The following is a 16,141-nucleotide window of genomic DNA, read 5'->3' on the forward strand; positions in this document are numbered from 1 at the left end:
AAATAAACTAGTTCACAACATATGGTTATCACAAGGTTTTTCACAGAGTAGACTTTGAAATTCACCCTTCATAACTTAAGAGTAACCACCTACTTTCTCCAGTAATCATTTGCTTTACTAACAGCAACCATGAATCCTATTGCACACCAGCACACATTTCTGCACACACCACGTGAACTCAGTACAAAGAAAAATCCGTTTCCATGTAATTTTGATAAAAAGAAAGGTGTATCCTGAATTTCAAAGCGAGAAGGATGCTTGCTGCAGTCATTTTATCCGAGGGAAAAATACTTTGACATGAAGAATACTGTGTATATTCCCTACCTAAGGAAGTAATTTAAATGAATAGACTTATTTTTTATGCAAGACTTCATATTTCTGAAGTTCTCTAAATGCGGATATATGATTTTTAAGTCAAAACTGATACTGATATTCTTCCATGTAAGATTTGCTGTCATAATTTATTAGCACGGTATGAATATCTGCACTTTTTGCACGTATCCCCTCTTTGTCACTGTAAAGTTCCTGATAATCATAAAACAGTGAAGGACAAACAAAATGTCTGCAATTCCTGTATATATGAGCCTTTGGCAGGATGCCAGTCCTGAGCACACCCTCTGGTAAGATGGCAGTCTTGTAGCTCCACTGCTGTATGTTATCTCGTATCTTGCAATAATTTACACCCAGATCAGCATACTTAATGTACTAGCTGCTAAATCAGTTCCCACAAATGGGATATTTCAAAAAGTACCACCTTTGTTTTGGGGTTTTTTTTTTGTTCTTTTGGGTTTGTTTTTTTTTTTCTTACCTTTTTGTTTTGGAGTTTTTTTTTAAGTTTTAAGCTTTTGAATACCAAGCCTTTCTTAAAGGCCAAGGTGCTAATTCAAACACGTTTCCTCCTCAAATCCAGGAATCTTGAATATAAATGACCCTAACTTTATATACAAAAGTTCTACAATCCTTTTCCAATGCCTGTGCAAATTCACAGCAAATATAGATTAAATTCAGCTGGCTCTTTTTCCATCCAGTCTAAACTTAGAAGCACCCAGCAATATTCCTCCTGTTAACCTTTTCTGCCACAAAAAAAAAGGGCGCTTAAAACTCACATGCCTTTCCCGAATTAATCTTCACTTGCAGAAGGGGAGGAAAAAAGAAAATCATTGTAACGCTCCCTCACATCTTAAAAATAAAGCCATTATTTTCCCAAACACCAACCAGTTTGTGATACTACCATCATCCAAAAACTGCCTCAGTCAATCCCTTGTCTCCAGCATCCACTTATGGAGCCAAAACATTCTGGAACTATCACAAAAGGGCGTCCTGAAGTCTCCTCCAGGGCACATGAAAAGAGACCAGTACTGGTGGAAAGGTACAAGAACAGGACAGTTACCTGTTTCCAAACAGAAGTTAAGAAGATACTAACACCGATTCTGTGCTATGCCTCACTTCTAGTGACCTGTCAGGCTAACAAATCAGGACTAAGAGAAGACAGACATGGAGGCTGCATCATCCTTGACTCTCAGACAGAGAATTGGTGGAGAAGATCCAGGAGAAGACGACAGTGGTGGCAGCAGTGAAGTTCACCTATTAAGTGGCTAGAAACCAGAAATACAGACCTCTAGGGCAATCAAATCATGACAAACCTGTTTCTTCCAATCTTCAAATTATCCCGCATACAAGAGCCCAGCTACTCAAACACAGCAAGACCATCAGTTTACACCCCACATCATGGTAATTATAAATATCATCATTTAATATAAAGCAATGTATGCTACAGTTATTGTGGAATACCAAGATTTTTTTTCAACAACAACAACAAAAAGCAAAGCTACTCCCTATACCACTTGTATTTCTATGTTATTTCCACAATAAGCATTACATCTTATTGTACTTCTTTAATCCAGTCATTCTGTTAGTCTGAACACCCAACTTCCCCAAACCACTTTTCATTTTCAAATTCAACCTTCAATAAGAGAACTTCTGTATCATGCCTGTAACATGATGTACATTTACTTTCTGGTAATGAAACATAACTGAATTCTTATACAGAATAACATAGTTCAAATCAGACAACCACAAAAGCTGCACTTTTTTACTCTACTATTTAGCTCCAAACAAATGGTGGAATCATTAACTGTGATTTCTATTCATTCTACACCTTCCAGAAGAAAATCCTTTGACGAGATCAGCAACAGATTTCTTGGTTTTTAAACAAAGAAGTAATTTACTCAATAGAATAAGAATGTATGGATATTTTAAACACTACTACTGAAAAAAATAGCATTAGTATAACCTTGCATCTGACTTATATCTATTGCAATAGCTTTGCAGCAAGTCTGCTAATATCTAATCCCTATAGTGACAAGCGACACAGTTTTCTACCTTCTTATCTATAAGCAGGCATTCCTAAAACTTGCTAGTGGTGAGATTCTTCATCTTTCTTCTTTAACTTTAAATGAATAGTAATATTCAGACCAAACATTCTCAGTAAATAGTACTAAGCCTTTCAACTCAACAACATGAACACACCCAAAATTTTGAGTAACCTGCTGTTTATTCCACTTTGGTTTCTAGTAAATTAAGTAATCAGAAAAAAATAGGTATCTTTCATTACACTATTACAGATGACTGACTCAAATCTTTTGCATATACCATATATCTGACCACTGCACATATGGGTTTTTTTAAAATGTTGAAAGGAAGTGATACTGCTGGGTTTATCTATTTTGATTAGTAATAATTACAAAGATAGTTAACTAACAGCACACCCAGTTTTATGAGCCGTAAATAGAAAAGGAGGAAGTGTGTTATGTGGTAAAAAAGAGAAAGTCAGAATCTCTTCTAAAGAAATTCTGAAGTTAGTATTCAGGCATAAATCCTATTAAAGAAAGGAGGAGTTCTTCCTGAGAAAAACCACAATTTGAACTGTTATATCACCTAAACACAGATAAAGGCATGGGTGAAAGCCTTTTTCTTCTTTTCAATTACCCTCCAACCCATCCCTTGACTTGAAAGGCATCACCCAGTATCTCCTTAGCCTTAGCCCCCATCCCGTGATCAGTGTTAGTCATAGCGCTGGAAACTTCTGGCAGATCAAGATTCAGTGACACTGGATTCTGTGCAGCTATGCAGCAAGTGATACCTTCTGTGGAACATGTAAAGAAGCAGGTAAATAATACATGTAGTATATGAAAATAAACACACCTTGTGAAGAATATCTGTAACAATAATCATGACTTGTTGCCTTCCAATTACAAGATGATCATACTCTGCATACAGCAGACTGAAAATAAACTTGAGGAAAGACTTGAAGTAATGGCTTTAGAAAGATTAGATAGGTGACTGCTGAGCTTGACTGGGAACCTTTTCAAGCTATAGCAGGTGAGAAAAACAAGGACTTATGTGGGAAAACTCAAATAGGAGAAGAAAAGCCTTCAAGGTTAAAGATACGGAGCTCAGCTTTGGCCACTTTAAGTCTATTCAGAAAGCTTAAATCTTTAACTTCCCTCCCCCCCAAAAAAAAAAAAGCATTAAAATGGCTGGCATTCATGCACAAACATCTCTGGCTCATATTAATTCTGGGCCAGCACTCAAGGCCAAAGTCTTGCCATTCCATGCAGTACTGTGTGAAAGTAAGGACTTGTAAGCATTTGAGCCATGAGCAGGAACATCTCTTAATTATGCTTTGTTCACACAAAAGTCAGACAGGAAAACAGCAGCTGCAGTTCTATTTCTCATAAGCACCAAGTCAAGCAGCTCACAAGCAGTACTTCCCCTTATTCCCAGTGCCCCAAAGGCTTCAAACTGACTCAGAAAAGTAATTGAAAATGCTTACAAATAGCAGAATTTCCCATCCATTGAATATTTTTTCAGCACCTATGTTGCAAACTCAATTCTATTTTCTAAGCACTTGTTATTTTAAAATACTTCAGAGGTATTTGATCTCTTCTATTTTTAAAAGGCCATCCAACAGACTTGTCAGCAAATTACTTCAGAGAAAGAAAGTAAAGAAAAGGAGATCCAACACTGCAATATTACCTGCCATCTGGAGGAGCTTAACAAATTACACAGATTGGTGGTATTTGAGCCCAGAGCTCAATCACTTAAAAACCATGTCCATCCACATGCAGTCAGCAAGTTCCAGCTGGTGACAGAAACTCCACAAATAAATATTAAAATGTCAACAAGAGACTATTTTAGACCTAAATTTCTTATATCCTACAAAACCCTGCTGTTTCACTACTAACACAGACTACTAACATGAAGTTGAGGGGCGTTGTAGATAACTACATAACTTCACCTTTTTATCATTAAATAGCTTTTGGGGGCCTAAAACAGGCAGGATCTGACTAAGAGTCACATAATTTCTTTTACAATTTTTTTGGTGTAAGACAAGAAAAAAATAGCCTGATCTGCATAAACAGAAGCACATCTCAATTTCTATTTATTAAAACATACATATGGGATCAGCACTTAAATAGGGAAAAAGTAAAAATTTTACAAGAAGAAAATGATCTGAAGAGAAACTTCAGAATTTCTTCATTTTCATATTACCTATATTACTTTTACGAAAGAAAACATTTTGAAAGGTACAAAACAAATGTCCACCGACAGTATATAGAAAAACTAAACTACATACAAGATTCATACCATCTGTACTATGGACAGGTCTTGACCTTTTCCTACAACACTGCATGTACATATCATAACTGTGAATATATAAGCAACTCTATGCTACAATTACATGGAATCAGTTATTTTGTTCTCCTCTAGCTTTCCGGAGCTGCACATTCAATCTAGATACTGCAAAGAAGTATCTTTTACTGCAGTAAGCCTACAACAAAGGCATCCTTAAAGGAAACCAGTGTAAGCAGCAGGCAAAGACAAAAGAAAAGTAAAAAAATTTAATTATTGGAAGTTTTTCTTCATATTAGCACACATATACATAGTTGCATTGTGTGTTACTCTACATCATTTATAGAACATAGAAGAAACTAACTGTTGTTAATTGTCTTAATATGAAAATGCCATAGATTCAGATATGTCTAAATACCTCTGGTATACGGTCGTTTTAATCTTTTCAAAAGCAAGTGGAAAATAATTCTTTACCATGCAATAACTATTTTTGCCATGTGTTACGCACATGTATTCTATTTACAGCACACATTACCACCAAGTACTTGAGATCAGATTATTTTTGCCAGCAGGTTTTCTCAGCTAAGGATATAAATGGCAAAGCAGGCTCAGTACCCTCACCAATAAAGAAACCAGGTGCCATAGGCACTTAGTACACAAGGGTATAGGGTATGGTAGCTCTAAGTGCATCAGAATGCACTGTAACAACCTACCTCAGAAAACTGAAGAAAACCAGCAACCTTTCTTCACAAATCAAGATGTCAAATACCCATCTCATGTCTGTTGGTATTTCAAATGGAGGTGACTACTCAATTTGACTTAATACTTATGGAACAGATCTGGACCTTAGACACTGCAGCGGAAAGTCAAATGTTCAGATGTACATAATAGAAACTGAAAATAAGTTCCTCATCTAAACACAAATGCATTTACCAGTGGTGTCTGGGTAGCAGAAGTCTAGCCAAAAGTTATCCGTATCAATTTACTATTCATAGGGCTATTCAATAATCTGTATCTTTCTGTTAAAGTGATCTTCATCTGATTTCAGCAACTTTAAAACCAGTTTTTAACCATTTTAGTTTTCACAATGCAAGATGTTCTGCATCCATCTGATATCTTTTCCATTTTCATTTAGTCTATTCTGGTAAAATCCACTCCAAAAAAGACTTTGCTATTTGAAAATTCATTATAGAACTTTAAGTAAGGCCTGCACATACATTTCACTATTCCAGGTACTCCAGTGAGGTGCCTTTCACTGCTTCATAATCATCTTTACAAGATGTCAACTTCATTTAAATTCTGGAACACATCTGAAGATGCTTCTCCACAGCTACTGCTTGTGCCAAGGTGTCACACCAAGTCACTACGAATTTCTACTGAGGACACTTCTGGATGATTTCTGTTACCATCCAAAACATCTAGCACTCTGTCAGTTTCAAACATCTCAGAAAACCGCAACTGTTCAAGATTCTATTTAATTTGCTTGTTTGCAAGCTATATAGTTATATTTATTCTCATTAATGAAATGACATTCAGTTATCTGTTCATGTGTGTTGGTTTGTAGTTCCATGTTATTGTATTAGGGTCCAGCCTTAGGTAAGTCTCATGCTAGTAAAGCACTAGCTTTATCATTCCTATTAAGACACTGTCCACAAAAATGTTGATTCTGCTTGGCAAGAATCACCACATAACTAGAGGACCAATTCAGACAGATTTGGTTTTTTAGGTGTATCTTAAGTAATAGGAGGGATCTCAAGTCCAAGATGGCTTCAGTTCTAATGGGGAAGGAGAAAGAAGAATGTTTATATTACTGAGGTAAATTAACCTTTCATATTTCCACTTTTGAATGAGATGTCACAAGCCACATAAGAGAAGGAATGGTCAGATGTTATGTTTCATCAGCTTGAAAAGGCAAATCTGAAAATTACATCAATCAAGGAGAGAAACTGCTAAAAAGATGGCTCTCTAGCTGGCTTTCACAATTTATCTTTCACTAACAGCCTGATCTTAAATTTGTTATTCATCAGCTTTCTGCTAACAAATCACACTGAGCTATGGTCTACAGCTCATTTAAGACCAAAAAAGGAAAAAAAATTTCAGGGAAATATCCACAACTAGCATCTCAGCTGAATACAAACAATTATCAGAAACTTTTTTTTTTTACGTTTTATGCTGTGGCAATACTAGATATGAATAAAGATGTCTCTACTGCTGCAAAAGCCTATGAAAAACTTCAATACAGGAGAAAAATACACTGTGGTTTAAAGTACTTTCAATTCAAATAAACTTCAATCAGTGGAAGAATGCAGTCTTTCTTAGACAGAAATATAATGTTTTTATAGATTGCTTCAGGCACTAAAGGAGTAACTAAACTAAAGTTGTCATTAGAAAACTTAAAAATTAGAGGAGAGGGACAAACAGTACCACATAGGCAAGTGTTTAGAGCACACAATGTAAGAAGAGAGAGACATCTAAGCAGCTGTCCTGCACAAGCTTGATGAAAAGCATCTTGCATCTCAAATAGGGGATGGACGAAAGAATTTAATCTCTTCTGTTGAAGTTAATCTACTTTAGCTTCTGTACAATACTAATTACACAGTACTGGTCCCTACTCACTCAACTCGAGAGAAACCTTTCATTTAGCCCATTTTTTACACAAGTTCCTCTGAGACATCATATGATCAGTCCATCCTCAATTTCATAGTTCCTTAAGAATAAAGGTCTTGCTTCAGTCTTATTTTGGAAAATCCACAAAAACTGGCTATGGTGTGTTAACTTCAGCTGGCACCCAGGTGCCCACTGAGCCACTCTCTCACTTCCCCTCCTCAGTAGGATGGGGGAGAAAATACAATTAAAAGCTCGTGGGTCAAGGTAAGAACAGGGAGATCACTCACTAGTTACCATCATGGGTAAAACAGACTCAACTTCGGAAAGATAAATTTGATTTACTGCCAATTAAAAAGAGTTGGATAGTGAGAAACAAAAACAAAACTAAAAACACCTTCCCCCCCTTCCTTCTTTCATGGCTCAACTTCACTACTAATTCTTCTACCTCTTTCCCCACTGCTGAGCATCACAGAGGGGATGGGAAATGGGGGCTGCACTAAGATCGTAAGACTTTACCTCTGCCATTTCTTTCTGCTTACACTTCTCTCCTGCACCAGCATAGGGTTCCTCCCACAGGATACATTCCTTCACAAACTACTCTAAGTCCCTCTCATGGGCTGCAGTTCTGCCAGCATGGATCCCTTCCATGGGGTGCTGTCATTTGGGAACAGACAGCTGCAGCGTGGGTCCCTCATGGGCTCACCTGCCAGAAAATCTGCTCCTCCGTAGGCTACTCTCCACAGACCACAACTCTTACCAAGAACTTGGTCCTCAGAGGGCTCCTCATGTGCTGCAGCTTCCTTCAGGGAAGTCCAGATGCTCCAGTGTGGGGTCCTCCACAGTCTGCAGGTGGCTATTTGCTCCAGAGCGGTCCTCTATGAGCTGCAGGGGGACAGCCTGATTCTCCTCAGACTGCAACAGAATCTCTGCTCTGGAGCTTGGAGCACCTTCTTCCCCTCCTTCTTACTGACCCTGGTGTTTGCAGGGTTTTTTCTCTCACAGTTTTTCTCACTCTTCTCTCTCACAGCTGCTGCATGTGGTTTTTTACCATTTCTTAAATATGCTATCACAGAGGTGTCACCAGCGTGGCGGACAGGCTCAGCTTTAGGCAGCCATGGGACTGTTTATGAGCTGGCTGGAGCTCTCTGTGTCCAATACAGGGACAGCTCCTGATCTCTTCTCAGAGAGGCTACTCCCTGATACCAAAACCTTGTAATGTAAATGCAATACACTGGTTTAAAAATTCTACTCCCAAATACAGAAAAACTTTAAGAAAGCTGAACAAATTAAAAAAACCTTTCCCTACAATTTCCTCAAGTTAGGCATTTCAATCATCAATAAGAAGGCCAACAAGTGATTCTTAGCTGAAAGCTTCATAGTTGATTAGAGCTGAAATAAAACTGTACTGTTCTTGACAGTTCCACCCAACTTCCTACCCCATTCCTCCCCCACTGCCTCCTCAACAGGAATGGATTCACTCTTCAAGAGATAATGAAAACAAATGTGGTTATATTCTCTCATTCTTATTGAAAAACTTCCTGGAAACATCCCAGTCATCTTTTTTCTGCAGCTAAAAGGTGTATGCATAGTTATGTATTTTTGCATCATAAACTAAGCATGCAGCTATATACTGTGCCACCATGCGCAGTACTAACTACACGTAATTTTTACCTGTTAATTTCCCAGTACTTTGTTCTACAATTAGCCACAAGGTTAAAGTACACATGGGCAGAATAACACGCATCAAACAACATCATGAATTCATCTGAACTACATTCCAATACTAGAATCATGTAAGTGATCAATTAAGAACACAGCAGCCCTTCTCACAGCTGGGAACAAACTTTTGTTTAAGACGAAATCTTCTAGCTCTTGAAAAAAAAAGTCATTCCAATTACTTCTGAAATTCTGTATGTCACGTCAAGGTAGAAGGTAGAGGAGTAGTTGCGAGTTATCTGACTGAGGTACCTTCAAAACAAAGATACTTAAACCAGATTTTCTTATTGGGATTTTCTTCTGAATAGATTAGGACATCAAACAACAATCCTAACTGAACTCTTTATTGGCTCAGTTGTTCAACATGTGCAGCTATTAGTTCTTTCTGAAAAACAACATCAGAAACAAAATTAAGATGTAAAATAATCGATGTCAGACAAATGCAAGATGTAGACCCCAACTCATCAGATTACTGTGCACACACTCACAAGACATAGCTGTCACATGGCTGACCAACCTGCCAGACTGCACGTAATTCATTGCTCTAGGGTAAAGCCAACTGTCATTGAGTCTAGTAGTGCACAAGCAGCTAGAATGTTTGAATCTGAACCTTCATGAAAGTCTGGAATGAAAAAAAGAGGAAAGAACCTAGCTACAGTCTACCTCTGTAAGTATTCTGGGGGGGAATGAAATGTACAACAGCAACAAAAATATTCAGAAGACACTAAGATATTTTCATGGGTAAACTGTATCCTCAGAAGGGAACAGTGGAGTAACACATGAACTCTCTTCTCAGACCCTGTGCAGGAGCTGGAATCTGGAGGACCAAAATATGCTCTGGGACAATATACCCTCTCTCCTCACTTGCTTAACAGAGACTGGAAGGAAAAAAAGGACACTACACCCACAGTAATACTTCCCTACTACCCTTGCCAGTTCTACAAAAGTAAGAGTAGTTCCAAGTATTTGAGGGCTATTATTGAACTCCTCTTCTCCTCCACATCAAATCCTCATAAACAAAGAGGTCTTAAAGGATCTGCTCTACCAGGCTTGTCTACTTCTTAAAACTCTGCCAGAAAAACTACACCAGCTGGAAATGGCAGCTGGGAACCACACACCATAGAGCCAATTCAGCTGTGCTGGAAACAAAATTCTGGTGTAGACAAGTTATGCCAACAGGAAAAGCATTTGTGTTGGCTTTACTCACACCACAGACCCAAATGATGAATTTTTGCTGGCAGAAATATTAATTCTGCTTTCCCAAGAGGGGGCTTTATTGGCCAAGCAGCAGTGACTGTTAGGTCAAAGTGCTCTGAAAACCTCCAATACCCAAATTTTTCAAATAGTCTTGAAAGCTGGTTAAAATAAAAATGTTAACTATCCATATTCTAATATGTCTCAAAAATTTCTGAAATAAGGTCTCCAAAGAACAACATTTTTTCAAATCTGTCAACTAACAATTGCTCCACAGCTTTCTTCGTGCGTACAAATATACAAAGCAATTAACTCATCAGTCTCACAACCTCTATTTCAATTAGTGTAGTTCACTTTGGAGAAGCAATACTGAAGAGCCTGTTCATAACAATTATACTTTAAACACGGTCACCAAAAAAAAAACCAAATTTCAGGTTAGAGGTTCTTGCCCCTGAAAGCTCTCCTTCTAACTCTTCCATGCAAAAAGAAATTTGTAAGTGGTCTGGTCCTCTAGGGAATCACAGCATTTCATTCTCCTCCCCTATGAGATGGCAGAATTTTTGTGTGTATCAACAGAGGGTGAATGGATGCAGGGAAACTGACCACAACTCACATATGGACTTTTAGGAAAGAAACAATCTGATTGGACTGAAACAGTAAGGGTTAAGCAACTGTCCTGGTTGGCTAGGCACCAGCGGAAGAAAAATAAAACAGTAGCTACTCTAAACTGTAGAACAGTAGTATAGGGTTTTATTTATTAGTATGAGCTGCAAATTGAACCAATGGACTATGGGCCAGTAAGTTACTGCCTGGGACAAACATATGGGGAATAAATTTTTTTAAAACACATGGAAGTGCCTTCTTGACAGGACATGAAAAGAGGACTGGAGAACATGACAGTCCTAAGGGAAACAACAGTACAAGCAACAGCAGGTGGAAATGGGAAAGGAAAAGAATATAAAAGGAGTCTGTTTCTTTAATTACTGTAACCATCAACAAATAAAACTGTTTACAAAGAAAAGTGTATTACCTGATCTCAAATATCCAAAACTGGTAATTGCAAAATATAATGTAATCCCCATTTCATGTCACCAAACACACAGACAAGAGTCAGAAAGGGGAAAAAAAAAGGAAAGAGGACTTGGAATCACACAGCATGCCTCAGCTTGCCAAAACAACTTTTCCAAATACAACATTCCATAATAACTGAAAGTTTTATAAATATTATTTTGCCTTTTATTCAAAGCCTTATGAAGCGGAACAGCAAAAGCTTTAAGGTGTAATATTAGGTTGTTCAACTCTTTGGACAACAAACATTATTGAAAACTGTCTGAAAACCAAAAAACTAGCTCTTAGACAATGTGGTTTATTTGTACCTTCTTTCAGACATCATGTAGTTAAGGTCAGTAGAAGCTCTAAGATTGTCTCCAGAATACACTGCCACTTCAAAATAAGGTTTTGCACCAACTTGATGACAGTCCTTCCTCTCTTCCACCCAACAAGTACTATGCACACACCTGCACTTCCAGAGATTTTTTGAAGATGAAAAATCCTGAAAATCTGCTCACAAAACTACCTGAGCAATATCACTAGCATACATATGTTAAAATTACATTAATAATGAAAAACAAAGCTATTAAAACTGCCTGTGTAAATGTAATTCACCCCTTTGTGTGAACACAGCACAGCTCTTAATTACTTGATCACAGACCTTTTACCCATGGGACACCTGCCTTATCCCATGCACAGACCCTCCCTTCCTCAAGGATGGAACACTGCCAGGAAATAAAAAGACTGATGAAAAGACTCACCTGCCTTGGCTGCAGAACTGGGCAGGCGCACAGCATAGGCTTACATAGGCCAGGACTGATCATACATGTTCACTCCAGAAAGGTCAATATTTTATTTAATCAGGTTTAGACAGAGAAAGAAATGGGCCAAGAAGTGACTCAGAGCCAGAGCACTTCTGATGGAAGCACAAGAAGACCTCATACACATAATGCATCCTTAATTCCAGCCAAGCTCTTCTTTGACTTCTAGGTGTCCCTTCTGATCAGCACTAGAGCATTAATGAGGAACTTTCTGAACCCATGGATGTATGGAGCATAGGAAAGAAAATACAAAGAAAAAAGTGGTAAAAGATTCAAAGCAAATCTTTATGCAGAAATGAAAGGATAAGATTGCTAACAGATCTCTGTAGCCTTCTATAATTTTTCCCTCCCCCCCCCATTTCACCATGTGAAAATTCCGTAATTTGGAATCATACTCAAATCCACATCAGTCACCAACAGAGTTTAAATCTTTTAATCACCCACACTGTCATGGTGAAAAACAGTTAAGATGTCATGTTTATGGACTAGCCCTTAGAAGGAAACAAGACACTTGGCTTGTGGCTTTCACAGATTTTTGTTGATAGCTGAGGAATGGCAAGATTTAAGGATCCTGGATTTAATTCAACACATAAAAGGGAATTACATTCTAGGACAAAGTTTCTCAATCTGCGGTCTGTAAAACGTCAGATGGTGGTCCAAAAAAAACATTAAAAAATATATTTTTAAAAACATACATTCCCACACATGCAAGCAAGAAAACACAATTGAGGAAATACAAAAAATAAAACAAACATTAAAAGTTTAGCCTAGCTGAATTGCACTATAATGCATAAGAAAATGTGACATTTCACAGGATGATCCTTGCATTTTTTTAAGGAAATTAAGTGTTCTTGAAAAAACATATTGCCCTTTAACATTTCAGTTTGAAACTGCTTTCTTCTGTTCTACTGAATTTCATTAGTTCCCTCCAGAAAACGTCTTGGTACATCCAGTATGTTCCTTCAGCATACTTCCCTAACCCGCTACCTGTTTTCTCCATGACCCACTATGCTTTCTCTAGTTTCATTCTCCTTACAGACACTGCTTAAAGTCACCTACAGAAGCAACCCAGCCAGCCACTGAGCTCTTTCTGCCTACTTTCATTGACAAGCTCTGCCTCAAGTCTTCCAATTCACCCTGAATTTCAGTTACCACTTTCGGAACATCCTTTATTTCACTGGTTCAGCTGCAGGAGCTTCCTTTCTTAAGACCCTCCTCTTATCGGTCACTTTTTTTTAAATTATAGACACATGGTCTACACTATGTCTCTACTCCCTGATGTAAGTCATGGATATAGGTATCCAGCCCAAGTCTTCCACACTCCTCTTTTCAGGTCTAATTTCTCTTCCTGATGTCCACACATAAACATCCTCACATCTTGTCTACAGTCAGCTCTTTATACATATTCTACATTGTTATTTTTTCAGCCAAACAGGCAACAATGCCTATGTTAAATCTTAATACCGAAAGAGCTCTGCAAAGTCAGCCAAGAAAGCATACTGAATAAGTATCTGGAGCTCATAAATAAAATATTAATAGCATACCTGAGATCCTCTCCCTCAAAAATCAGTATTTCTGCTCTCATATTTCCAGTATGACAGCACCATAAAATGAATGAATGATAAATAAAAAATAAAATAAAAAAAAAAAAAAAACAGTTGATAACAAATCTCAACTAATGGCCATCTTTTTATAGGACACACATAACACCTAACTTGAAACCCCATTTGCATTTGTTGCTCTGATGTTGTGTACTTCATCAGTTTAAAAACCACAGCTGTTAAAACTTTTTCCTAAAGATTACTAGTTACTGATCTTTAAAACTTCTTGTTTTAAAGCAAGATATAACCTTTAAATTAAATATGTTGATTAATATATGCATATTTAACCTATTTATATGTATTATTAAATGCTGACTTTATTACTCCCTTTTTTCAAGACAATTCTTTTCAGAAGTCTTGTAAGTGACAAACTATCTGGATGAAAACAGATTTGAAAAGCAACAAAAAATGATTTTAAACTCAACTAAAAGTACTTATCTATGCTATATATGTAAAAACTGGAAAAACTATTTTGCATTTAAACCTTAATTAATTATGTTAATAATTAGTTACTTCTTAATTATTGACATAATTATCAACATTATTAACAGTAATTACTTATTAATTACTATTAATAAATAATTATGTTTGGCTAGCAAGCTTAATGACTGCATAAATTATCAGAAAAGAAAGATTTTAGAACTGTTCTCCTCTTTCCTGACAGTACTATTCATATGTTAGAAAGAAGAAACGACTGACCTCTGTTTGCAATTTCAAATGGATTTAAATTAAATTTGAACAAAGTAAGAACTGGATAGGCCATCTGAAAATGAGATGACTATTCACTTGATAGCCACAAAAGACATGGTTGCTTCAATCAATTTTGACATGTTGATAAATTCTGTTTCCCAGTGTTTGATAGTTGAGAGCTTTTATTTTCTTGAGCATTTTGGCAAGACACATGTACTGCCTAATATGTGGACTGCGGTGTGTGTTTTTGTTTTGTTTTGGGTTTTTTTTTTTAATTTGAGAATATATTAAGCCTGCAGCAGTCACGTTTATAATGAATTTTAATTATGTTTCTTTAATTGAAGTTATTTTTAATGTGTTTAAAATACAGTTTTGATACAGCTTTTTACACAGCCTCTTTACAAGGCCTCTAGCATTACTTGGTCCTCATTCTGAAGTACATGCAAGACTTTCTAGGAGTTCAATTAAATAGTTTTCCACCACCATTAATAATCTATTACATACTTTGAAACACTTTATGACACAGAAAGTATAAAACCAATATTCAGATCTTGTTAGCAATTGAGAAAAATCATGCAAAAACATTTTGTTTGCTACTGAGATGAATATATACAGAAGACACATTTCCTTAAAATCTGGGCTTTTTTTGTGCAATATGAGATACAGATTTCCAGCTTCTCAGGAAAATTAAGTTTGCATACCAGCACAGAATATTCCTGGGACTTCACTCCGGAATATAACAGTTCGTACTTTCTTATCAGATTTCAAAGCATCCACAGCTTTTGACATCTACAGAGAAAAGGAGGAAGGGGAATAACCAAACACTTTTTAAAGAGCTTAATTCCAATACTTCACCTTTATACTAAAAATTATTCTTTTCACTTACCATTTTTAGAAGGTTTTTGTTAAGTGCATTCTTGGCGTAAGATCTGTTTAATCCAAGCACCACAATTCCTGGAGGGGAAGAAAAGTTGTATCATTGTTATAGTGTAGTAAAATAAATATTATTTATGTAAATTATTATTTTGAAATTATAGAAAAAGCATTGAGGATTGAAAAAAAAAATGCTAGTGTAATCACTTAACTACAGAGTTTTTGTAAGACAATAAAGACATATGTTTTCCAATGCTAAACATGTCATGTTCAACAGAAATTACATTTTAAGAACAAAAATATGGCCTTAAGACCTTCACATGGAAATTATGCTTACAAAAGTTTAATGTAGAATTACACAACTGCATACACAAATTTCATGTGTGTGTGTGAAGTGCTGACATGCAATCAGGGAAAATACTTAATTGTAAAGCATATCATTCCATATTTAGACAGCCTGCCTTCAGAGACATGTTAAATCCAGAAGTGCTACCACAGCTAAGACTAGCAACTCTGATACACATAAAATGAAGTCACAAACATGGAAAGAATGCTACCAATGGGAAACCTGAATTTTTGTTTAAAAAGAAAAAAAACATATAAAAATTATACCCCAAGCCACAAAAACTGTGCTCAGTGCTTGATACACAGCTCCAACCGCACATTCCCTGCTCCCTTAGTCCAGTCAGACATCAGTTGTGTCACTGACTGATTACACATGCGTTGGTTTGAATGTTGCTGCAGAAACACCATTTGTTTGTCCTTATTTTGCTCCCCTCAGCTTAACAGGCATGATTATCAAACAGAAAAATTCTAAAAAGTTTATCTTGGTAATGTCTAAGTTTACCAAGCCTATAGCAATCTTTTAGACAATTACTTTCTGAACGCACTACAATTCCCTGAATTCTAAACACCAGCCAACAGTCTTATTAAATGGATATTAAATTGATCCAG

The 16,141-nt window shown here is 36.7% G+C and overlaps 1 protein-coding gene across 1 annotated transcript in view; it reads right to left on the minus strand.

The window, feature by feature from the left end:
* AUH (AU RNA binding methylglutaconyl-CoA hydratase) overlaps positions 1–16,141 on the minus strand; it is a 112,749-nt gene that overhangs the window by 88,801 nt on the left and 7,807 nt on the right. The window contains exons 2-3 of the mRNA XM_033008913.2: positions 15,201–15,268; positions 15,016–15,103 (exon numbers count right to left, since the gene is read on the minus strand). Of these exons, the coding sequence (XP_032864804.2) occupies positions 15,016–15,103; positions 15,201–15,268 (156 nt within the window). The remainder of the gene's footprint in view (positions 1–15,015; positions 15,104–15,200; positions 15,269–16,141) is intronic.

The sequence above is a fragment of the Tyto alba genome, unplaced genomic scaffold (assembly GCF_018691265.1).
Source record: "Tyto alba isolate M040663 unplaced genomic scaffold, T.alba_DEE_v4.0 Super-Scaffold_13, whole genome shotgun sequence".
Taxonomy (NCBI): Eukaryota; Metazoa; Chordata; class Aves; order Strigiformes; family Tytonidae; genus Tyto; species Tyto alba.